The 25,688-nt window shown below is 39.0% G+C and overlaps 2 protein-coding genes across 2 annotated transcripts in view; both read right to left on the bottom strand.

Annotated features, from left to right (window-relative positions):
- LOC133393016 (putative uncharacterized protein DDB_G0282133) overlaps window positions 1-23,425 on the bottom strand; it is a 30,248-nt gene extending 6,823 nt beyond the window's left edge. The window contains exons 1-2 of the mRNA XM_061655883.1: window positions 23,211-23,425; window positions 1,194-4,010 (exon numbers count right to left, since the gene is read on the bottom strand). Of these exons, the coding sequence (XP_061511867.1) occupies window positions 1,194-4,010; window positions 23,211-23,425 (3,032 nt within the window). The remainder of the gene's footprint in view (window positions 1-1,193; window positions 4,011-23,210) is intronic.
- Window positions 23,426-23,554: 129 nt separating this feature from the next.
- LOC133393017 (integral membrane protein DGCR2/IDD) lies at window positions 23,555-24,512 on the bottom strand. Its single transcript, XM_061655884.1, has 3 exons — window positions 24,060-24,512; window positions 23,836-23,904; window positions 23,555-23,757 (listed from the first exon to the last, which is right to left on the bottom strand). Exons 1-3 carry the CDS (start codon window positions 24,163-24,165, stop codon window positions 23,555-23,557), a joined length of 378 nt encoding a protein of 125 aa, XP_061511868.1. The 5' UTR covers window positions 24,166-24,512.
- Between the last annotated feature and the right edge of the window lie 1,176 nt (window positions 24,513-25,688).

Here is a 25,688-nt window from a genome sequence, read left to right as displayed (position 1 = left end):
AAAAAAATCCACAAGGTTACATGGGCGCACCCGCGTGGAGAATCCTTCAACCAGATCGACCACGTGTTAATAAGCCGCCGACGACAGTCGAGTCTGTTAAATGTCAGAACATATCGAGGAGCCAATATCGATTCCGATCACTACTTGGTTGGCTTAGTGATACGTTGTAGAATCTCCCGCCCCCGCGCCAATGGGGGCGGAGAAAACACGCAGCCTCGGCTCAACACGGACTCTCTAGGGACATTACTGTCCAACAGGAATTCCAAGCCGCTTTAGGAATTCCAAGCCGCGGCATAGAACGCGGACATGCGCAGAGGAATATTCACGGCTCAGACGCGAAGAGAAACGAGTTCACCGCTCCAAGAAGCATGCTTTGGAGGAGCAAAACTTGCGGGAACTCGAGCCAACCAGAGAGGTGTACGGACGAAAGTTTTACCAAGCGATAGCAGGTCACCGAAACAACGTCGTACCTAAGGTAACCTGCTGTCGCAACAAGGATGGAGATCTGGTCAGTAACTAGCCAGAGGTTCTCTCGCGGTGGGCTCAGTACGTTGATGAAATTCAACGACCTGTTAAACGAACAGCTAGAAGCGCCACTAGCAGATTGTGTCATGCTACTGCCACCTAGCATAGAAGAAACACAAAAGGCTATCCTAGATAGAACAAGGCACCCGGAACCGACGGAATTGTTGCCGAACTGGTCAAGAATGGAGGTGCACGACTAGAAAACCAGATTCATCAAATAGTTACTGAGGTGTGGGATAGCGAATCGATGCCTTGTGATTGGATTCTCAGCATCATCTACCCCATATACAAGAAGGGAGATAGGTTGGACTGCAACAACTACAGGGGTATTACGGTGTTGAATACCGCCTATAAAATATTCTCCCTGATCCTTCAGGATCGTCTTGTCCCGCACGTCGAAGAGATAGTAGGAAACTATCAAAGAGGATTCCGAAACGGAAAATCAACCACTGACCAGATCTTCACCATGCGGCAGATCTTGGAGAAGATGGCTGAATACAGACACGACACATACCATCTCTTCATTGGCGAGACCGTGGGTGGTTTCGGACAGTCCAGAGGCAGGCCAAGACCGCAAAGCGGTTATAAGTAAGTAAGTAAGTAATATAAAATTTTAAAAATCTGCAAATTTTTATAAATAACTATGTTCACTTAAAATTCGCACTTACGGTACATTTCTTTTGCTAGTGTTAGTTGGCAGGGTTGAAGATACACGATAGTAGTTTTGCTGCTCCTCATCTGCAGAGTCCGGCATTTTCCTCTGCAATGTCATCGTTTCTTGCATGGGAACACACGTTTTGCTACCATCTTCTAAATCCAGATAATAGCGCATATTATTAGCGGAAGATTTGCAATTTTCACATTCACTCAAATAGTCCTCGTCAACACTGTTATCGTTGGGAAGCACGTGTTCCCGGGGGTTGGCACAGTTTGTGATTGTTGTCATCAGTACTGGCAATGGTAGAAAGATGGGTGGTTTCATACTATTACTGTTGGTCCCTCCATCCCCATTAATGGCTCCATCAGCGTTTGTAGATATTACTGTAGTTTCAATCGAACTTTGGCTAGTAATTTGCAAAACGCTGTTGTTGCTACTCTCTGCTACTGCTGTTGAAAAATTAACGGAGCCACAGTTGTTTACAGAACTATTGTTAGAGTTTATATTGGAATAGGACGTTGTCGTTTGTGATATAACGGGTATGTTTATAACAGAGGGTATATGATTGACCGCCTCCGTAACGAGACTTGTCTTGCGCCCATTATTATTCGAGGTGTTCTTCGGCAACGTATTACAATCGAAAGCTGCTTTTTCATGTAACAATCCTTTCCCGATACCGACAATTCGGTTTGATTTCGATCCTCTACCGAAACTATGCGAGAGTATATTGTCGTTGCGTTGTTTCCGTTCGTAGTTACGGATAGCAGTAAACGAATGTCTAGGTAATGTATTTGAAAATCCACTTAACAAACTATTACCATTACTGCAATTCTTCAGCTCTGTTTCTACGTCATGGGTCACATGAATAAGAGACTTTTGAAGTTCTCGTAACTTATGTTCCCTGCTGACTTTACCAGTATTTATATTTTCTGAAGTTGCAATTGTTTTTAGCTGTAAAATGGAGCTGCTGTTGCCTAGATTTGCGTTAGCTAGTTTTTTGTTATTAAAAGCATTGTTGGAATGATGCTGTTGATGTTGTTGTTTCTTAGCTTTCGGAGGAAGAATAGGATGGCTGTGCAAATTGGTGCTAGTGTCATTATTCATTTTTGTATTTAACGGTATTTGTTTCAATCCAGAGTGTGGGTAATCATCGCTATCGAAACCAGTAGAAGTTGTCAAACGTGTCGATTTTATCTCATTTGATGGCAGTTGCGCGGGACCATTATATTCCGAAGAAACAATATGTGAAGACTTATCTGATTGAGATAAGTATGAATGATGATTATTGTTTTGCTGCTTGGATTTGGCCATGTTTTCACCCGAAGGTATAGCTGTTTTACGATACTGTTTTTCGTGATATCGCTGGGTTGTTAGACTTGTTTCATGTTCTTTCTTAAGCGGAGTTTTGTCACCAACAAAACTTTCCTTCATCACACCTCCCGCATTGTTATTATTTCGTTTAATACACGTGTTATTGTTTGAGACAATAAGAGGATCACTGGTCATGGATACTTGTTTGTTACATGCATCGCCTCTAAAATGTATACTACGATAAGTACCATCGGCTGAACCTAATGATGATCCCAAAGACATTCCAGGTGCAATTGATTGGTAACCCGGTAAAGCTTTATGTTGTACTGGACATTGGCAGACTTTTCGATTTACTGGAACATTGTTTGTAGTGCCTGTTGCCAGTAGTACATTGTGTCCATTTGTTATGCTTCCTACTTGTGTAGACATTCGCTGGGAGATTTGTTTATCTTTTGTATCTTCTGGCATACGATGCACCTGTTGCACTGAAGTGTATGAATCTGAGGATGCAGAAGATTTTTTTTCTGCTGTTGAAATATTAGCTGAAGCTGTAACGTTGCTATTAGCCTTGATGGGATTTATAATCGGATCAACTACCGAAAAATGACGTGGAATTGTGCGATGATATTTTTTACCAATTAGTCGATTTTTTATCACATCAGATTCTATGGAGCCTCTGAACTTTGTGTCGTTTATCATATCGTCATTGAACATGGCTGGTACTGGGACGGAATGCATAAATGATTGTGAAACTGGCGATTCTGTAGTAGAGGTTAAATGTGGATTTTCGTCACCACAATTATCAGCTACGACTGTGGACTGACAATTACGTTGATAAGTAGTGTCGAAAAGTTTATCAACACCATCTGGTAAACGGTTTGACTTATGAAACATGGACATGGAAGAACAATTCTCGTTTTTTATCGCCGTTACATTTACTCCTGTTCTACTAGCCTCTCCACAATTAGTATTAACGATAGGCATAGCAGTTTTCCGATGTGAGAAATTACAGTGATGGGCATTAATATTCAACGCGCAACTAGCATTCATACATAAATCTGATTCCCCACTGCTAAAGGAAATTGTTTTGTTTCCAGTACAATGATGATTACTAACTACTTTTACGTTTCCATCAATCATGCCATCATCATTGCCTTCTGTTTCACTTTGTTGTAAACGATTTGAAGAATGAAAATTGTAAATTGTCATAGACAGGTCCTCGTTTGTATCATCGTCATGCCTATCTCCTCCACTTGACAATCTAATTTGTCCATTCCCGTTAATACGATTGTTAGACAAGCCCGATAAGTATGGTGGATCTTCATTGGTAATTGTGGCTACACTCTGAGCACCAATGCTACTATCGGTGCTGCCAATCTCAGCTACGCTAGCACCAGCGCCTGTACCGTTGATGTTTATACTGATTAAATTCGTCGTATTTGCAGTAATGTTAGCTACAGCATCTGCATCTTGCATAACTCCAATCGGAAAATTTCGCCCTGTTGATGTTGCCACACTGAAACGGTAAGAGAAGGAATATATTTTTGTTACATGACCTTAGTTTAGGTGCTAATCATAGAATATATAATAATGGAATTGAATGTAATCGTTAGGTTTAGGTTAGGTTAAGTAACTTTTTGATGGTCGAAAAATATAGTATAAAAAATATAAACGAAAACAAAATATGAATCTGGAGCATCCTCTAAGTCTGGTACAGTGGCCGGCAAAATACAGGGTTTTCCAATTGAGTTTAGACTAGCCGCATACTTTTTTTGAATAGTCGCAATAGATTCTTGACAAGCATCCTCTATTTTTGATTACGAGCAATGGATTATTGACTAGGAGCAATTGATTTCAGCAGGTCCCTGCATGACAGCCTAAAAGCGTCGCGTTTATAACACCCGGTGTGACAGATCGACTTGAATAATAACCTGTGGATGATATTTAATTTCATCCGCTCATTAGTTTCAAGCGTCTGTTTTACTGCTATATATCATCCACAAAATAAGATATATTTTATCTGATAGGTTTTTGGTGCTATTGTTTTGATTTTATGAATGCACAATACAACTTAACGGCTGAATTGAAATATGCAGTAGTGAACCCACAGGCATAACCTAACCAAAAGCTAGATTAAGCAAGCTTTTCAGTGTGACCATATGTAGTTCTATCGATTTTCGATCGAATATCGGTTTACAATTGAGCACACTAAAACTCAGTTTTTCTAACCAAAAATCAAATATTTTTCTTAGAATTGACCGTTCAACCATAAAATTGGAATTTAATAAAATTTATGAGTGAATAAAAAGTTGTTTTTACTGAAAATTACCGAATTTGCTTTAGATTTCCTATCGATAACCTCAAAAACAATCTGGTCACTCCGCGCCAGCAACCGGTCTGCTGAAATCAATTGCTCCTTGTCAATAATCCATTGCTTGTAATCAAAAATAGAGGATGCTAGTCAAGAATCTATTGCGACTATTCAAAAAAAGTATGCTGCTAGTCTATACTCAATTGGAAAACCCTGTAAAGTGGCCCCTACTTACAATTTTACATTTTTTACATTCTTTGCGTGAAAAATGAAGTTATTGTACTGCTTTATTTTTTGAAACATTGTTCGTGATATGCTTAAGAATGCGCAGTACCATAGCATGACAAAAATGCAAACTTTGCTTCAAGAAAAAATATTTTTTTTCCAAAATTGATCAAAATCACTGTGCCAAAATAGAGTGCCGACTTTATTCATTCAACAGAAAATATTTTTCTGAACAAATATAACAGCAAACTTATAATTTATACGCGTTCCACTCGCATTCTTTACATGTTCGAAGATCGTTGGCGTATTGTTTTCTAATTTTTAAAGGTTTATCTAGTTCTGCATCTAGTTTTTGCATCTGGTTCTTCTCAAGCGTTATCAAGAGCTTTAAATTTAAATGTATTTGTTTGTGACACCAGTTTTATCCACCTTCGCACATAGAATCTGCCACAAATTCTCGATTTGTTTATACGATACGAGTTGAGAAGTGATTTTTGTATTGATTGTGTGTGTTGAGATGTTAGCCTGTAGGAACATGTTTTTAGTTTTCAAACCCCATTTTTTAAGAGAAATATCCCAAAGAAGTGATGAAGAATGTTAAAAAAAGGTATCAGCCATAGTTGTACTTTCGATTCACACGAGGTTTCCCGCTACTCCTAAAGATAAACACCCCTAGCTATCACATTGCCATTTTCTTAATTTACTGTCCGTTAGATGTGGCGTCCTTCAAGCTCCACGCCCGATCTACAGCAAGACTAATAAAGCCAATAAATATGATCAAGAACATGCACATACATCGTTAGATTGTTGAAAAACTGGTATTTCGACAGATGAGTCCAAATTAGAACTGATGTTCAAAAATATCTAGACGCGATCCAATAAACCAATATGTATGAAGGGTGCTATGCGATGACCAGGGAGGGGATTTCTATACGAGAAGTAGGGAGCATGGTATGAATCGATGGCATAATGAAAACTAATACCTATACAAGCATCTTGTGTGAATTTATCTGTTTTCTGTGAAAAATACGGAGTTAGTAAATAAATTGATGTTACAACAGGAAGACAACTCAAGTTATACACGATTTTTTTTATTTTTTCAATCAAATCGAATAATTTTTTTTAATGGCTTAATTTTAATTCAATCGAGATTTAGTGTGCAAATTTTAATGCAAATGTAGTAAAAATGACGTGATTAAGTAATACAAAATATGTTTAAGCTCTGAAATACTCTTAGGAAGAACCAATGCCAATTTTGTGCAGAAAAAACATAATAATTTATGGCAAAGATCCTCGAACATGTAAAGAATGGGAGAGGAACGCATATAAATTATAAGTTTGATGTTATATTTGTTCAGAAAAATATTTTCTGTAGAATGAATAAAGTGGGCACTTTATTTTGGCACAGTGATTTTGATCAATTTTGGAAAAAAATATTTATTTTTGAACCAAACTTCTCATTTTTGTCATGCTATGGTACTGCGCATTCTTAAGCATATCACGAACAATGTTTCAAAAAATAAAGCAGTAAAATAACTTCATTTTTCACGGAAAAAATGTAAAAAGTGTTAAATTGGAAGTAGTGGCCACTTTATTGTGCCGCCCACTGTAAGTCAAACTGGCGGTTCACGTCGATTGATGCTGCCCGGAAGAATATCGACAATCGATTACTACAAGTTTTCTGGGTGGATTAAGTTTTTCACATAAGAATCATTTTGTCGCAACTTGTTCTATACCAGCGATCTGATTTTTTTTTCTAGAAACTCATTTGACCCCGAGGGCCAAAATGGTATCGAAAATAGCAGTACGGGCCGCAGCCTAGTTTTTACATGATAATATATGATACAAAAATCAGATCGTTAGCAGATCTTTTCATTTCATTTTGAAATGATAGTAACGTTACAAAAATAAAATCTTTGACGTAAAAGAAGTATAAAAAATAGCGACAGCAAACTATTTTCAATTGGTCATAGGCCTCTGATATTTCCAACATTTGCATAGTTTTATCGCAAAAATAATGTGCAAAATTGGCCATGACTAACGCGTTAGTTTCAATATAGATCAGTAAATTTTGTAAAATAACGTTGATATTGACGTCATTTTGATTATCAACATTTTTGAGCTGGAATGAAAGTAGGGAATTCTTACATTTGATGCTCTCGTTAGTCCATAAATTACAACAGGTTATTCAGTCCAGTTCAGAATTCCATTTTCACATTTGCAAAAAAGCTTACATTTTTAATTCCTGTTGGCTGAGTGATTTTCTTACTTTGTTAAAGTCTTTTTCTTATAGAAATTGCTTAATTGATCGCCAAGTGTCAACAAAAACAAATGTTCCTAAATTACAGACATATGAGTGAGACATTCACGATTTTAAATGAGGTTGAAACTAAATCGTCAGTAGTTTATGTTAAGAATTTTTCATCAAATACTTGTTTCTAACAAATTTAATCATCGGAAAGGGTACAACATAATTTACATTGATTTTTTGCCATTTTAATAAAATTTTGCCGAATTGAAAGCTCAGTTTCACTGAAATAACCATGTTTGATTTTCATTGTATGACTACAACAGTTTTTTGCAATTATTATCTTTTTTATGCATACATGCATAGAGAGAGGATAGAAAAAAACCGACATGGTTTTATGACGATGTATGGTCTGACAAGTTATATAGAAACCTCCGAAGGTGAAAATCTCTTCATATTTCTGGAATTCGAGATTAACTGACGTGTACTATTGAAGCAGAAATGCTTCTACAAATAAATTTAGGCTCAAGCGACCGGGGACCAAACCAAACATTCGCATGTTTGTGTGTAGTTGATGGCAGTGCAGTGCGTGTTGTCCGTTTTTAATTATTTTTTTCTATGATATTGACCAAGTTAAGCCACAATCTATTTCTTATGTGTGATTTAAGTAGATATGGAAAGCTAGTAAAGTGTCAATTGTTTTTTGTGTTGGAGCATAGTTAAGAGTGATAATACCGGCGCAAACTTGGCTTATGCATGATTGTGCAGGTTTGGTGTAGTTGTATGAGTACCAGGATGGAGTGCTCTAAGTGCTCAAAGCCTGTATGACTTACTGACAATTCTGTTAAGTGTGATGGTGTATGCGGCGGTGGATTCCACAGCCCATGCACACCACTAACCAAGATTTTGGTCCGTTTGATTGAAGATACTCACTTTGTGTGTTTTTTAAGTGTGAGGTATGTTGCACACTCATACAGGATAAAATTTCATATCTGCTAAACGAAAAGGTCGAATCTCTGAAGAAGTGTTTTAATAATACAATTGAGACTGGAATTACAAAACTCCGCGATGACTTTGGCAAAGCGGTTAAAAATGTTAAACAAAAAATGTGTACTTTGATCGAAAGTAGTGTTAGTTCTCGATCAAAGGAATGAATAAACCAATAGCTGTGATATTGAACGAAAGTTTTTATGTGGAAAGTACACCAACACGCAATGAACAGGAGATTAAGGGCAGTTTAGACACCGGCACACAAAACAAATGGGTTTCAGTGCGCAACAAAAGAAAGCGTGTAGACCGAGAATTTGGAAAGCCGATTTTTTTTTTTCAGAGCGTAGCGGAATTTGGGGCAAGTGTGCCACCTTAAGCATTTCAAGTTATAACTCACTAAAACGTGTTTTTCAAAAGCCGATTTAAATCTCATAACCATTTTACATCTATTTCCTCACTTATAACTGAGTTTCGCTTGAAAAAAGTGCAAACAAAACAGTTTTTGAAGCGTTTTAAAAAGGGTCCAAAAAGACGTTGTTTTTTGGGCTATGGGGCAAGAGTGCCACTCGTATGGGGCAAGACGGCCACCTGGTTAAAATAACCGTATTTCTTAGATAATTGGAAATCATTACGTTTGTACCACTAGTGTATGTATTCCTACATGTCTTGAGTCACCAATGAACCCCTTTTCATCACAAACTGTATCGCAATATGGGTTGTTGCTGGTCTGTTTTTCCGGAGTAGAATCCGCTCGTAAAAGCGCACCATACCGCAGCACGCTACAACAATGTTTACATTTTTTACAGCTCGCGCCTATGAAAGATGGTGGCACACTTGCCCCAAACAGAGATGGCTCTTTTGCCCCAAAAGTTGTAACTGTTTTGAAATTGAATTTTTCAGTGACAAAAAGAAAGTTTTTTTCAACTAACCCCACAAAAAATTTCACGTTTTCTAGGCTATGCGGTAGTGTAAATATTTTCTGGGTTGATTGTTCGCATGATTTTTAAGAGCTTATTTGGTTGGATTAAAAAATTATAATATTCTGTTCAATTTTGAAACTCAACATAAATCAGTTCAAAACAATGGGAAATATCGATTGATCTATATAAAATTTGGCTCAGTATACCCAGTCATTGGAAAGCAACCAACTGTATACAAAATTGATCATTAAACTAAAGTTTTCAAGGAAAAATGCCCAAATTCCGCTACAGCGGCAAGATACTCCTATAAAAAAGGCTAGCGTGATTGTTTCCAACCAAAATCAAAGATGTGAGAAAACAAGGGATTATTTGAAATTAAATTTAAATTCAAAAGACCATAAGATCATGAGAGTGATATGAAAAGATATGGAAAAAATGGACAATTAATAGTCCAACGTGAGTCTAATAAACAACTAGAAAAAAAAAACAATATTACGTCACAATAAGGGCAGAAATATGCAACAACTCAACCGGCAAAAAGGTTTAGAGTAATCGGAATAAGCGAAAAATATTCAAATGATGATTTATTTAGCCTTATAAAATCGTAAAATGACAATATTCAGGCTTAGCATATGGCTGTTATAGGCTGGTGTTGCGACGAAACCGTTCGACACTCTTGGCGTTTGAGCACCCCTGAACAGACGTCATTCGTCTCACCGGGCGAACGCCAAGAGAAGTGCAGCGAAACAGAGTAGAATGTTGGAAGAGAAGCGATCCAACCCGCGAGGAGTAAGGACCAGCGACAAAGCCTACAGACAAGTGATTACAAAGTGATTCAGATTAGCAAAGGGACGAGAATAGTGAGCAGTGGCGGATTAAGGGTATCGGGGGCGCTAGGCAGTAAGACAAGTACCCAACGGGACAAAAGTAGAAAGCTTGGAGCAAAATAATCGTTTGTCTCACTCTATCCTCTATACCGCGCTTGCTTGCACTCATGCGCGAGCGCTCGAGTATATTCTCTCAGAACTGAGTATTGGCAGTTCAACCCGTGCAGTGAGAATGTATGTGTTAATGTGTAGCGAAATTTGTCTCTGTATCTCATTCCCCCACCCCCAAAAAACCACATTCACTCTCCGCGCACTCTTACAATTTTGGCGCGCACGCTACATACAACACAATACAAAAGGTCGTTTTAACCGCGCACTAATCAAAGTCGCGATGGTTCAATCGGAACGCCGACACTCCAAATCAGAGATTTGGTGTGAAAGAAAAAGTTTTTCTGACCAAATCGACAACACGCACGCGACGACACACATCGTCACATCGACCGCCGTCGATGAAAGTGTAATGATCTAAAAATAGATCTGTGGGGCGAGTGAGGGGGGGGGGGGGGCAGAACAGAGAAGGTAAGCGTGAGTGAGTCGTCGCGCGTGTGAGTGTGTGGTGACATTCGAGAACTCATTTTTTTTGCTCTTTCCTGGAACCCACATGTTCTACATTTTTCTGATTTTAAGCAACCAAAGTAGAACGGGAAGTAGAAGGCTAATCCATATTCTATTTTCCTTACTACTTTCGAGCGTTTTGACTCGCTTGGGTAGAGGCCCCCTGTAAATGTAAAATGGTGTTAGGGGGGTGGCGGCAGCGGCACCAAACTGGGCCCTACGATCATCAGTCACAGGCTCAAAAATTTTTGCTCACGGGAGGGGGGGGGGGGGGGAGCAATTGATTAGCCAGCCTCAGGGCCCCAACGTCCATCCTTCCGGGGGCCCTTGTCGCTACTACTCTGTCCATACGGCATACTGTAGAATGTTGATCTACGGGCCCCCTTAATCGGCGGGACCCCAGGCGACCGCCTAGTCCGCCTACCGTTAGATCCGCCACTGATAGTGAGTGAAGGTGAAAACGTGATTATGATGTATATTTGTATATTTATTGAATGATCGACGGACCTCAAAAGCCCTCTCGATATATGTAAGGGTACAATAGGAATAAAACATAAATAGTCACACGCTTTACAATAACACACTAATAACAACAATAACAATTACAAGCACGCTAAAGATTCTGGCGAGAGGCGCGAAGTAAATTGATGCGACTCAACACATTTGCCATCGTCATGCCGGGCTCATACGCATCAGATTCCGCATTCAGAGCAAGACATATACGCAAAAACGGGTCTCGGGAGGCGATGGCGGTGTTATGGGATCTGCATGTTAAGGTTAGCGTAGTGTAACGCATGCTTTAGTTTATAGCAAACCCGAAGCTAGGGAGTGCCCGCGAGAGGCACTCAGTTAGGCTTTATAAGTAGTTGCAATGTGGTAACGAAGCTCTCTCTTTTGCTCGACACCGAAGCGATCGGTTCGACGCACACACCCATCCTGTTATCTTAAGTGGTGATAATAAAAAGTACTTGTAACCCCTGTAAACCCACAAAACAGCGGTCCTTGTCTCTGGGATAGCCAGCATCGCCCGAGGGCGGAAAGTTCTTGCGGGCACGTACAGCTGTATCGACGAGAGCAAAACTGGACAATCGATGCTACCATTGAGAAGCCCAACGATAAAAGCCAGCCTAGCATTTCGTATTCGGTCGTCGAGTTGGGGTAACCCGAGCAATAAACACCTTGTTGTGTAGTCGTTGTTGCTGCCCCACGAACGGAGCGCGAAACGGGTTGCCCTACGCTGCATGGACTCCAAGTATACTTATATAATTTGAAATATAAGCCGGCATCGCGAATAAATGAACACATTTTAACAGTCGTTTAAAGTTCATTTTGGTTTAACCGAGTTCATTTGTTGTTCATTCCTGTTAAAATAAACGATCGTCAAAAGAGTTGATTACTGCTCGAAATGGCATATAGGCAAACACGGGGGAAAAAAATTGAACAGTATAATTAAACGACTGTTAATTTGCATCGCATACGCTCTTGACTGTCGTCTGTTTAACGGCGGCATATGACGAGTCGTTAAAATTAACAAATGAACTCAATGCGAACGCAATGCCAAATTCTATCAATTTTCAACGACTCTGGTTATCTTTTAACGACTGTTAATTTTAAACCAATTATTTCGCGATGCCAGCTATAGTTTCAGAACCGTTCTTGTACGGTTAACGAGAAATCCATCCCAACCATTTTCTGAAATTTTCTCTGGCATCAGAGAAGAAGGAAGATGGACAGCACACCGAAGTGCCAGCTGAGCAACCGGCCCGAAAAAGAGCAAGCCACGATTGAAAAAATGCTGCTTGTGTACGAAATGGGAGCATGCTGAATGTGCAGAACTGTTCGTGGAGATCAAAGATCCAGCATCGAGGTATGTATGCTCGAAGTGCAAAGTAAAGCAGGAAACCACGGCTGCTAAATTTCGTGACGATCGGCACACAGCCAGTTTAAAGCCTTCAGTGCGGTCGAAAAAGGGGTCAGTGGCTTCTACTAAGAGGAGCGAGAGGATTGCGCAAGAAAGTGTACCTTTCACTCTTCTCTCAGTAAACGTGGAAGAGCAGCTTAAGCTAGTTGAAGAAGAGAAACGTTTAAGAGAACGCGTAATAAAAGAGAAGCGAGAGCTGAAACGCCGCGAGAATGCAGAGTTAGCTCGCCAACTAGAGGAAAAGAGAAAGTTAGCCGAGGAAGGAAGTCTTCTCCGGGAGAGAGAGCTTAAAGCCGAAGCGGAGATGAACGCTCTCGAAAACAGCGTACGTCGTGAATCGCTCGAGAAAAAGCGCGAGCTGCTGTTGCAACAATCTCGCGCCAGCAACCTGGGTTCACAGGAGGGCTATAGTGAGAAGATAGAATGAGAAGGTAAGAATGAATGTTGACGATGAAACACCGAACGAAAGGTCAACGTCCTCATATCGTCCGCCTAGTGCAACACAAAGGACACAGTGTGCAGTATGCCAACGTGAAGGGCATCGTGTTTACGAATGCGAGCAGTTCAAAGCCGCCGATGTAGATGAACGTTGGAAATTTATAAATACCAAGTCACTATGCAGGACGTGTCCAAATAACCATGGTAAATGGCCTTGTAAATCCTGGCAAGGTTGCAGGGTAGATGGCTGTCGCCTGAAGCAACACCAGTTGCTCCATCCAACAGTAGCAACCCAAGAAGTCGTAAGCGCATGCGCGTCACACACAAATGAGGTAAATGCTATAAGTCCATTATTCAGAATACTACCCGTTCCCTTGCACCATTATAACACTCCACTAACAATTTATGCTTTCGTAGATGTGGGTTCGTGATACTCATTAATCGACGAAACGATAGCCCAAAAGTTGAACGTGCATGGCTAAATAAAACCATTGACCCTACAATGGACAGGACAAGTGACAAGGAAAGAGCCCGGCTCAGAAATAATACGTCTGCAAATCTCCGGGAGCGATAAAAACATTAAGTCTTCTTCTTCTTCTTTGGCTCAACAACCGTTGTCGGTCAAGGCCTGCCTGTATCACTTGTGGGCTTGGATTTCTGTGACTGGGGTCCTTTCCGTTTTAAGTTGGTAGGCTGAAATTTCAGCCTGTCAACTGTTTGCATTGTACAGCAGTTTTCGAGCAGCTATCTAAGAGGGTTTAATATACAGGTAGACTTATCCCAAGGATCATATATTTAGAAGGCTGATTTTTATCGCTTCTGTTTCTGAATGAAGATTTTAAGATTAACAAGCGCAGCTTGTTTGAACAAAAGTTTTTACCCATCCTGTCAAAAAGTGATATTCAAATTTGGTTAAAAAAACATGCTATGAGACCAGCTAGACTACATACACTTTGATTCTAGATTCCACCACGTGTTCTGTTTAATGCACCTTGTGCTAAATGTAAACAACACCGTATTTTCGAGCAGGTACTCGAATCTAATTCTAGCTTTGATGCTAGAATAATCTAGACTAGTGATGGGAAAAATGTAGTTTTTGTCGGAATCGATTCCGGCTAGCTCCGCAGTTTTCTGGAATCGATTCCGGATAGTAGGTCCGGAATCAGTTTCCGGAATCGATTCCGGAATCGACTCCGGAATTGGTTCCGGAATCGACTCCGGAATCGGAATCGGCTCCAGAATTGATTCCGGAATCGGCTCCGGAATCGGAATCGCTTCCGGAATCGGAATCGCCTCCGGAATCGGCTCCAGAATTGATTCCGGAATCGGCTCCGGAATCGGATTTGGTTCCGGAATCGACTACGGAATCGGTTCCGGAATCGAAGTCGGCTCTGGCTCGAAGTCGAAAATGGCTAATTTATGAGCCATCGGCTGCCAAACGGAGTCAGTTTCGGCATCGCCATAAAAATAGGCGTTTGGGTCCAATCATACTACGTATTGATAACCGCAAAAATCCAAATTTACTTGTAAAAGATCCATTCTCATGGAGATTCCCGAACTGATTTCGCTCCGGAGTCCGTTCGGCTCCGAAGCCAACTCCGGAATCGCCTCTGGAATCGGCTCCGGAATCAGCTCAGGAATCGGCTCCGGAATTGGCTCCGGAATCGGCTCCGGAATCGGCTCCGGAATTGGCTCCGGAATCGGCTCCGGAATCGGCTCCGGAATCGGCTCCGGAATCGATTTCGGAATTGGCTCCGGAATCGGCTCCGGAATCGGCTCCGGAATCGACTCCGGAATCGGAATCGATTCCAGCATCGGAATCGGCTCCGGAATTGATTCCGAACACGGAATCGGAATCGGGTAGGTCCAATTCCGAGCTCCCACCACTAATCTAGACTGAAAAGTGCAAGCTGTTTTTTTATTTGGTTTTGTATAAAGTGTTTACATGATTTCAGCCTTCAACTGTCAAACTCCATACAAAAAACTAACTAGAATCGTGAAGGGCCCCATTAATTGATTTCCCCCCATAGCAGGATAGTCAGTCCTACGTATGGGGACACGGTCTATTCGGGGCTTGAAACCCATGATGGGCATGTTGTTAAGTCGTACGAGTTGACGACTGTACCACGAGACCGTCCTCAACACATATTTTTTAAATATAAATATGCTCCTTTTATGTTTATATACGAAGTTTTACCACCGACAAACCGACATGACACTTCGAACAAAATGAGCTTCAAAAGTTGTCTCCTTATTTCAAATGAAAATACGTTAAACACTAGCGACATCTATATAATGATTCGCTTACTATTCGGCATTGACACATACGAGAAACAGCCATACGTTTTGAAATCACAGTTAACTGTTTGAATTAGACATGGGCAAAATAATTCTTTGCGACGATTCGAGCGAGCTGGCTCTTCTGCTTACTGCGAATCACGAGCGATCGGTGATTCGTCCGCTCGCGCTAGCCATACCTTTAATTGGACAGGAGATATAGGTGATATTTTTCGTGAGGTATTGCTTAATTAATGCAGGTTGTTCTCGAATAATAGAGTATAGAGTGAGAAGTATATGGTGAGCAAAAATCAATACACAAAAATACACATTTTTTACATCTTCAATGGGAGCAAAACAATCACTAATGAGTTTCCATTTCATTAATTGTGCTCCCCATTTTTTTCATCCGTGGCATTAATGAAATAATGATCTTTTTAGCAGGAATGAAATAATAATCAGGCAGGAAGAAAAACAAAATGTCACTCTGTGAACGAATGTTACTCAAATCATTATTATAGTGAGTCTTTCACCTATAAGGCAAAGCCGTCCTCCTGTATAAAAAAAGACATAGCGTAAGGCAATTGAAATACTTTTTTTTCTATTACAAAACTACTGATATTCTTTATCGTAATAACTGGTTTCCTGCAGCGAATACAGCGAAGAAATTCAGACTAAGCGCGAGCGCACTGCCTATCCAAAATCCATGCAAAAAAAACAGTCTAGCTCGCGAGCGCGCTGCCTATCCAAAATACGTAGCGAGAAGAACAGGGTAGCTCGCGAGCGCACTGCCTATCCAAAATCCATGCAGAAAAAAACAGCCTAGCTCGCACTGCCTATCCAAAATCCATGCAGAAAAAAAACAGGGTAGCTCGCGAGCGCACTGCCCATCCAAAATACGTAGCGAGAAGAACAGGGTAGCTCGCGAGCGACCGGTTGGCCCAAAATCCATTCATAAAAAAACAGCCCAGCTCGCGAGCGCCAACATGCATAGTGAGAGGATCGAGAAGAGAAGGGGCGCTCTCGAGCTACCCTGTTCTTCTCGCTACGTATTTTGGATGGGCAGGGCGCTCGCGAGCTACCCTGTTTTTTTCTGCATGGATTTTGGATAGGCAGTGCGCTCGCGAGCTACCCTGTTCTTCTCGCTACGTATTTTGGATAGGCAGGGCGCTCGCGAGCTACCCTGTTTTTTTCTGCATGGATTTTGGATAGGCAGTGCGCTCGCGAGCTAGGCTGTTTTTTTCTGCATGGATTTTGGATAGGCAGTGCGCTCGCGAGCTAGGCTGTTTTTTTCTGCATGGAATTTGGGTAGGCAGTGCGCTCGCGAGCTACCCTGTTTTTTTCTGTATGGATTTTGGATGGGCAGTGCGCTCGCGAGCTACCCTGTTTTTTTCTGCATGGATTTTGGATAGGCAGTGCGCTCGCGAGCTAGGCAGTTTTTTCTCGCGCTCTACGATGTTTTTTACGTGTGTTTTGAATAGGCAGTGTGGGTCGACGACAGTAGCTTGTGATGTTTTTTTTTCTATAAACCGTTAATTTGAGTCTTAGTTTTAACCAAAATAAAAATATTTGTTGTTTTTACTTGCGGCTATTTACATTCCGTATAAGCCCAACAGTATTATAGATTTAGATTTTTTTCTCGGAGCAACTAATTTCAAACGATTTTTTTTTTATGCGAGCGGGCGAATCATATTTTTCTGGAATGAAGAGCGGCGAGCGCCCGCTCATTAATGGGAGCGAGCGAACCTTATGATTCCCGCTCTTCTTGCCCATGCTAATTTGAATCTTCTCGCTGATTGTATACAAAAATTTCGTGCATCTCTTAACAACTGTACCACCGATAACCGTTATTGATATTATTGTTATTAATATTACTAATTGCTTTTTTCAAGATTGATAACATAAAACAACCAACATAAAACAGATAAATCATTCGTAATCGGTGTTTGCGATAGAAGTCAAAAAAAGTAAAAAAAAATCAATCGAAAATGTTCATAGATATTGTCAAACACTCAGAGGATTTTATAATGTTTCAACTTTATATTTTTTTAAAATTAATTTTTGCTGGTAGATGGAAATTTCCGGCATGTATTCTTAAAATAAAAAAAACTAATAACAACATAACAAAACACATTAATAACATTTATAGCGGTAAACACATTCGCCCCGCCTTTCGATTTCTCTTGAAGTTTTTAATGCTTATTTTGGAAGCTTGTTGAGCTTTAGCTTTTTTTAGAAATCCCTGTATGAACGTTTAGAATATTTTATCAATCAATAACATGAAACATGACTGACATAAACCATCGCCAAAAAGATCATAATTGATGTAGCGCTTGAGCCTTGTTTTAACACCCTCTTTGTTTTTGCTCAAAATTTTGGAAAATTGTTGATTGAAAGCTACAAAGCAAAGCACTCCAATATCGAACAGTTTCTTGTTGAGTAAATGCAAGAAATTTGAGGTCGCTAGTTGCTTCAGCTTGATAAATTGGTATGCATCATCCTTTCTGGTTTCGATGTTTCTTTCTTGCACTAAATTGTGGACACATTTCTTATGAGGCAACCTACGGGCTGCTGCTCCAACTACATATAACAGTCCGTTGAGTTCTCTAGTCGTTATTTCCAGTGGCTTGGATGTATCCAATGGAGGAAGAATGATTTTGAGGTATGTGGAGTATTTTTTTTCAAAAACGTTTGTTTGTTTGTAGTCCTGGTAAGTAACCAAATTAGATGTGTTGTCTGGTTCACAATTTACGCCGTGACATGATTTAAAGCTAGCTTCAATAGCTGCGTATTTGAAAGCGATGCCAAATTGCAGTGCGTCAGGGGAATCATTGCTTCCGCATTTTCGTCGAATATCAGAAAACAAATTTTCCAAAAAATCTTGACATAACGGGTTGGTACATAATAATCTGCATGAAAAACATCTTTTGGATGATCCAAGAGGAGCTTGAGGCAGTTTATATCGCTCAAAAATCCTCGAATATAATTTGGCTTTCGTTGTACGGCGGTTAGGTGTTTTGATTCTTCTTTTGCCTGTAAAAGGCTTAGTGCGTTAGAACATGGTTTTGAATAAATTTATGTACAATACCTTTGTACGATCAAAGCAGGATTTTTTTGGGTAAAACATCTTGTTCAATATTGATTCGGCATCGTTCAGAAAAGCCCAGTGTTGAGAGCCTTCTAGCAAAGCTCCTTTCAATGGCTATGGAAATATTTGATAAGAGTTAATTTTTGAATTATATAGCTCTTACATAATTACTATACCTTAGCTGAACAAATCTTGCTTTTACTTTTAAATACATCACATAGTTTGTCATGCATTTCAATAAACTTGGCACTTTGCAAAGCTCGCGTTGGAAGCTCACTTGTGCGGACATAATATCGAATTCCTGTAGCTACGGATTGACTGAGTGTTCTAGTAGCTAGGGAGACATTCATGGGTGAAAATGGAGGAACTTTTATGTGTTTTTCGGTCCATTTCAGTACGAGTCTTGGATTGGAAAAGGAATCAATTTCGTAGAATTCCTCAATATCCAAAAAAACTAGCTATATTGTTGTTGAACACATTGTGTTTTTAATCATGTTTCGTGTACTTTTAGTTAAATGGGGAGGATCCCACCAAATAAATATTGGAATGCCATCAACTAAGAAAAAAGGCTTCTCAATGGTAGCTCCTGCTTCTTTGGCCATTTTGATATTTGTGGCATATTGATCCATTGTCAAAACCAAAGGATTTAATCCAGCTTCCCTAATTGCACGAACGGTATTCTTAATTATCTTCAATTGATTGCAGCTTCCTAACATATTATGGGTGATGAAATATCCTAAGCCCTATGAACAAAAAACAATTTAGGATATTTTAAAATCTGATGTAAGAATATGGTAAAATTTGATTATTTTCAAGACGTAACCGATGGCAATACCAGTCTGGGGTTTCTCAAAAACCCGAGAATCATTCTTTAATCTAAGAGATTCTTAAAAAAACGAACTCATACCTGCTTCAACGGTTTAAACATGCCACGCACCGTGACGGTTACGGCTTCTGTTGCCAATATCGAAGACCTATTGTGCTCGTTTCGTTTCTTCAAGCCATCATCCGGAAAGCCATGAAATTTGTCCGCTTTTGCACAGTAGCTCAAGGCAGCTTTAATTTTCATACCGTCTATGGCAAGTACGACATTATAGTTGCTTCTTTCTAAGGTTCGCAGCTTATTTTTTAATGTCTTAATGGTGATCAGGATTTGTTGAATTCTATTTTCGTCAGTTTGACTGCAATTATCCATCATATGTTTTATTTCTCCATCTTTTCTATTGTACGTTTCGATGACTACACTAAGCTCCTGTTCAACGTTTGCGATACTTGCACAGTCGTAATCAGAACTCACGACGCGTTCTACGGTAGATTCAGCCCTCACCAGATGGTCTCCTCTAGCATGTCCTGTTTCAAATGCCATCATCATGTAATTTCCCTTATCGATTGTAGTGACAATTTCGGTTGTGCTCGAAGGTCTATAGATTATGCTTTCAGAGGGCATCGATTCACATTCTCCAAATATTTCCATTTCCTTTTACTGGAGATCTCTTAGCACGAATTCGACAGATGGGATTGCAACCATGTTGAGCCTATTAAAATTGATTTTAGTCTGGTTAACGTGTAGAGTTATTTATTATATTTACCCATTATCAGTTTTTTTGCATCTACCAGCGCATGGTACGTGAAATGATCAGAACATAATCTTTTATTTTTCAATGCTTGATATCTTTCATATCTTCTTCTTTATATATATATATATATATATATATATATATATATATATATATATATATATATATATATATATATATATATATATATATATATATATATATATATATATATATATATATATATATATATATATATATATATATATACATATATATATATATATATATATATATATATATATATATATATATATATATATATATATATATATATATATAATGAACTTTAAACGATTGTTAAAATGTGTTCATTTATTCGCCATGCCGGCTATTGTTTTTTAGGCAGGAGCCCACAGCATTGATCTGTCAAAAATCAACATTTACCGTGTTACTATTTTCTGCAGTACTTAAAATGAATAATTATTTTTTTCGTGATTTTAAAATTCTAAACGAGCTATAATAAATTCTACAACCATAGAATTTTTCATAAAAACCACACTTTCATTGGTTTACTGCTCTGGTTCTCTTAATAACGAAACTGGCCAAATTATTGGCTGGCAGCAAATCTGCCAAAAAATTGTGAACTCTGCACATTTTGTTTGATATTTTGAAAAATAAGTAAGGAACTGATGTAAAACTTCGTATATAAACATAAAAAGAGCATATTTATATTTAAAAAATATGTGTTGAGGACGGTCTCGTGGTACAGTCGTCAACTCGTATGACTTAACAACATGCCCATCATGGGTTCAAGCCCCGAATAGACCGTGTCCCCATACGTAGGACTGACTATCTGCTATGGGGGGAAATCAATTAATGGGGCCCTTCACGATTCTAGTTAGTTTTTTGTATGTAGTTTGACAGTTGAAGGCTGAAATCATGTAAACACTTTATACAAAACCAAATAAAAAAATAGCTTGCATTTTTCAGTCTAGATTATTCTAGCCTCAAAGCTAGAATTAGATTCGAGTACCTGCTCGAAAATACGGTGTTGTTTACATTTAGCACAAGGTGCATTAAACAGAACACGTGGTGGAATCTAGAATCAAAGTGTATGTAGTCTAGCTGGTCTCATAGCATGTTTTTTTAACCAAATTTGAATATCACTTTTTGACAGGATGGGTAAAAACTTTTGTTCAAACAAGCTGCGCTTGTTAATCTTAAAATCTTCATTCAGAAACAGAAGCGATAAAAATCAGCCTTCTAAATATATGATCCTTGGGATAAGTCTACCTGTATATTAAACCCTCTTAGATAGCTGCTCGAAAACTGCTGTACAATGCAAACAGTTGACAGGCTGAAATTTCAGCCTACCAACTTAAAACGGAAAGGACCCCAGTCACAGAAATCCAAGCCCTCAAGTGGTACAGGCAGGCCTTGACCGACAACGGTTGTTGAGCCAAAGAATAAGAAGAAGACTTAATGTTTTTATCGCTCCCGGAGATTTGCAGACGTATTATTTCTGAGCCGGGCTCTTTCCTTGTCACTTGTCCTGCCCATTGTAGGGTCAATGGTTTTATTTAGCCATGCACGTTCAACTTTTGGGCTATCGTTTCGTCGATTAATGAGTATGACGAACCTTCATCTACGAAAGCATAAATTGTTAGCGGAGTGTTATAATGGTGCAAGGTAACGGGTAGTATTCTGAATAATGGACTTATATCATTTACCTCATTTGTGTGTGACGCGCATGCGCTTACGACTTCTTCGGTTGCTACTGTTGGATGGAGCAACTGGTGTTGCTTAAGGCGGCAGCCATCTACCCTGCAACCTTTCCAGGATTTACAAGGCTATTTACCATGGTTATTTGGACACGTCCTGCATAGTGACTTGGTATTTATAAATTTCCAACGTTCATCCACATCGGCGGCTTTGAACTGCTCGCATTCGTAAACACGATGCCCTTCACGTTGGCATACTGCACGCTGTGTCCTTTGTGTAGCACTAAGTGGACGATATGAGGACGTTGACCTTTCGTTCGGTGTTTCATCTTCAACATTCATTCTTACGTGTGTGTTTAAGGCGACCGTATGTTTTTTCTTCTTTCTTCTATTCTACTTATTTCTTGTAGGTCATTCGACACTGCACATGCACGTTTTGCCAGTTCTGAGACATAATTACTAAAGCCTTCTAGTTCTTCTATTGCCTTTTCTTCTTGATAGGCGGCCCAATTCAACTTCATATCACCTGGTAATTTTTCTGCAAGCTCTTCCAATAGAGTTGGGTTATTAAGATGCGCGTTTAGTTTAGCTGCTTTCATATGATTAGTTAGAGCTTGTACCGATAAACCAAATTCTATCACCGTTCTCAGTCTATTCGGTCTCGGCGGTGACCTTTACCAAGGAAAAAATTCAATAATTAATACATTCAATTGTAAAATCTAATTGTATTATTTTATGTGAAGCTCACATCACCGTTCATACTTTTTTGACTATTTGACTTAATTTTCCACACAAACCTGCACAACCTTCTTCTTTTTGGCGTAATGACCTAGGGGTCGTTCAGTCATGTTCAGGCTTTCGAAATTTAACCAGATATTCCATGCTATGGAGTGACGGTCTGGTTGGAAATCTATTCTGATGCGTAGAAGCCGACAAACCTGTCAAATGTTATTAATTGCTTAAAAATGGGTTTTTAACACAAATTCAAACTTCAAGTTCAAACTCAATTGGGTTCAAACAATGTTGCTTTCAATTCGTCAATTGGTAACGTTCACTTATTATGATTTAAGCAAAGTGAGTTGATATAGCAGGTGGGAATCCAGTGCAATTTGAAGTCTAAAAACGAAAATTAGAAGAAACCCTGGTTTGACAGTTAGATCCATAACAAATTGGGTGCTTTAATGGTTTTACTATGTACTGTTTTGTGAATCTGTCCTAAATTTTCACAATTTTACGCGATATTTGAGAACAATCGGAGGTCTGTTGAATGAAAAAAAATGGATATATACACAGGCACTCTAATAAGTTCCTCACTTTAAGTATGATGCCGTATTTGGTTCGGTTAGTACACTGCACCTTGCTTGCTGACTGAACAGATTCAATAATTTCAGATGAAGGCAGAAATTTTAGCTTTCATAGTTACATCAAAGAACCAATAGGACACATTTAACGATGTTTTTTTGGTGTGTATGTGTAGAATTTTCTGTATTATGACAAATAATTTCATTGATCTCAGAAACCAGAAAAGAGTATATAAAAAGATACATACAAATAACTCTTAAACTCTTAATCTTACCTGACAGTACACGAACTTAAGGACTCGGCATGAGCGATAGCTATTGCTTCCTCGTAAGGAGGTGGAGCTTCCCCTCTCGTGTAATATGCTCCTGGAGGTTTCCAAAGCTGGTAGTGCGGAGCTATGGCATGGTCTACATACGAATAATCCATATTCATTGTTCCTCCACCGAGATAGCCAATACTACCTCCCATGTAACTCACATTGTTAACCATATTGCGTTGATTAGAATCATCGATAGCTTCGCGACCTTCTTGGGCACGACTTTTACGATGCCTTAAGCGACTAATTATGAAGAAAAGCAAGGTTAAGGAAAATGTAACAATCACTCCAGTAGCTACTAGTCACATGCCGATGTCGTAGGTTTTATCCGTAGTGTTGCCTATTGTATCATCTAAACAGATGAATTCGCAACATGAACTACCGATCTGAAAGGATTTACAATCATGAGGCGGTGAGCAAAGCACAGCTTTGCATGCCTTTGGATGACCATTGTCACATAAACACAATCTACACGTATCCGATCCAGGAGGCACATAGTGTGCATCTATGAACGATGCAGAGAATAAAGAGTTATGGTAATGGTTAAAAGTAAGAATAATCATCATTTCAAAGTATCATTTACCTTGTTCTACTTTCTTGCCATTCATATCACGGCACTCTCCCGGAAGCGACACCACGTTTCCATATGCACCTAAAATTGGTAAAATAAATCGTGTGGTAAAATTCTGCTCCACAATTATTACAAATACATCAAATTGATAATTGAGCATTTATGAGTAAAATATTATAATTCAATAATATCATGTTTGGCTGCATTTCCAAATTGTTTATACAACTCCAACTTACCAATAGTAGAGGGTATATGAAGTAGCAGTACAATAATATACCAAAGCCAGCGCTCATGTAAATCAAAACTAGATTGTTTATTTCCTTTTGCACTCATTGCCATCATTGTGGAAGTAAATTCTCCAAATAATGTTCTTTTGATAGTTAAAATTTAATTCACCCAATTTATTTTCTTTTATTTTTTTATTTAATTACAATGGCTGCAAAGATAGGTGCGCCAATAGTGAAATTTCCACGTTCTTTGCACAATTTGACACAATTAAACACTTTTAAATTGTATCAGATACTCACTGCATAAAAATCACATCACAATATTGGAATTCTTTTATCCTTCATTCGAAAACATCGAAAATTTTGTGCAAATGTCGGCTCTAATTTAACAAGAACATCAATGATATTACTGTTGCTACTGTAGCCGATAAACTTTAGTTGATGTAAGCAATAACTGCGCAAACGCATAGAAAATTTCTCACTCTCTCTTTAAACAATCACTGAACAGAAACACACACACGATGAAAAATAACCTTACAATTGGACAAAATCCAAGACATTTTAGTTGAAATTTGTTTATAGAATTGACACATATTAATGATAAATATTTCATCAAATATGCTGCAAATTTCAAGTCAAATACAGTCTGTTCCCGAGTTACGCGGTTTCTGTGTTCCCGGCGAATCCGCGTAACTCGAATATCCACGTAAGTAGAATTTCACAGTTTTTGAATAAAATACTATTCATTCATCAGATTTTTTTTATTTTATTCAGTACTTTTATACACTTTATCATTTATTTGATATAATTTGTGCGAAAAATTCTAATATTTCTGGCTTTTAAGCGGTTTCAATTTGTTAGCAAAAATGCAATTCATACCGAACTTGAAGCAAATTGTACTGATTTGACATTTGATATGTCAAATTTAGAAAACCGCGTATCTCCGAATCCGCGTAAGTCGAGAACCGCGTAACTCGGGATCAGACTGTATATTACAGGTACAGTTTGTTCCCGAGTTAGGCAGCGGTAATCGCTGATGCGGACGTGCGTGCGTTTTCTGAAAATATATGGAATTTGACACCCGCAGCGGGAGACAGTTTGCAACGGCATGCGTCAGAATCAAACAATTTTGATTTTTCCGCACGCACGCCCGCAGTAGCGATTACCGCTACCTTACGCCGATTCGTAGATACGCGGTTTTCTAAATTTGACAGATCAAACGTCAAATCTATACAATTTGCTTCAAGAACTGTCCAATGCACAATCAATTGCATTTTTACCAATAAACTTAAATCACTTAAAAGCCAAAATATCAGAATGTTCTGCACGAATCGTATCAAATAAATCATAAAGTGTATAAAAGTACTAAATTGAACCAAAACTACCGAGCAATAAATTGTATTTTGGCCGTAACCCGTGAAATTTGACTTACTTATGCTAACAATAAGTCACTGAAAGCCAAGCTCACTTCACTAGTGGGTACTTGACAGGCCTTGACCGACAGCGGTTGTTGTGCCAATGAAGAAATAGAAAATATTCGAGTTACACAGATTCCTTGGGAACGTACAAACTGCGTAATTCGGGAACAGACTGTAGTCCCCGAGATACACGGTACCTCTTAAGGCCCCATTACATTAT

This window comes from Anopheles gambiae, chromosome 3 (assembly GCF_943734735.2).
Source record: "Anopheles gambiae chromosome 3, idAnoGambNW_F1_1, whole genome shotgun sequence".
Lineage (NCBI taxonomy): Eukaryota > Metazoa > Arthropoda > Insecta > Diptera > Culicidae > Anopheles > Anopheles gambiae.
This window is presented reverse-complemented; position numbering and strand designations above follow the sequence as displayed.

What these genes read in the sequence shown, in the direction of transcription:
- LOC133393017 (XM_061655884.1), bottom strand. Translation starts at nt 24,165, where the DNA reads ATGATGGCAATGAGTGCAAAAGGAAATAAACAATCTAGTTTTGATTTA. An exon ending in TCATATACCCTCTACTATTG is followed by an intron (nt 23,905 to 24,059) that starts GTAAGTTGGAGT and finishes TACCAATTTTAG; the next exon opens with GTGCATATGGAAACGTGGTG. An exon ending in TGGCAAGAAAGTAGAACAAG is followed by an intron (nt 23,758 to 23,835) that starts GTAAATGATACT and finishes CATCGTTCATAG; the next exon opens with ATGCACACTATGTGCCTCCT.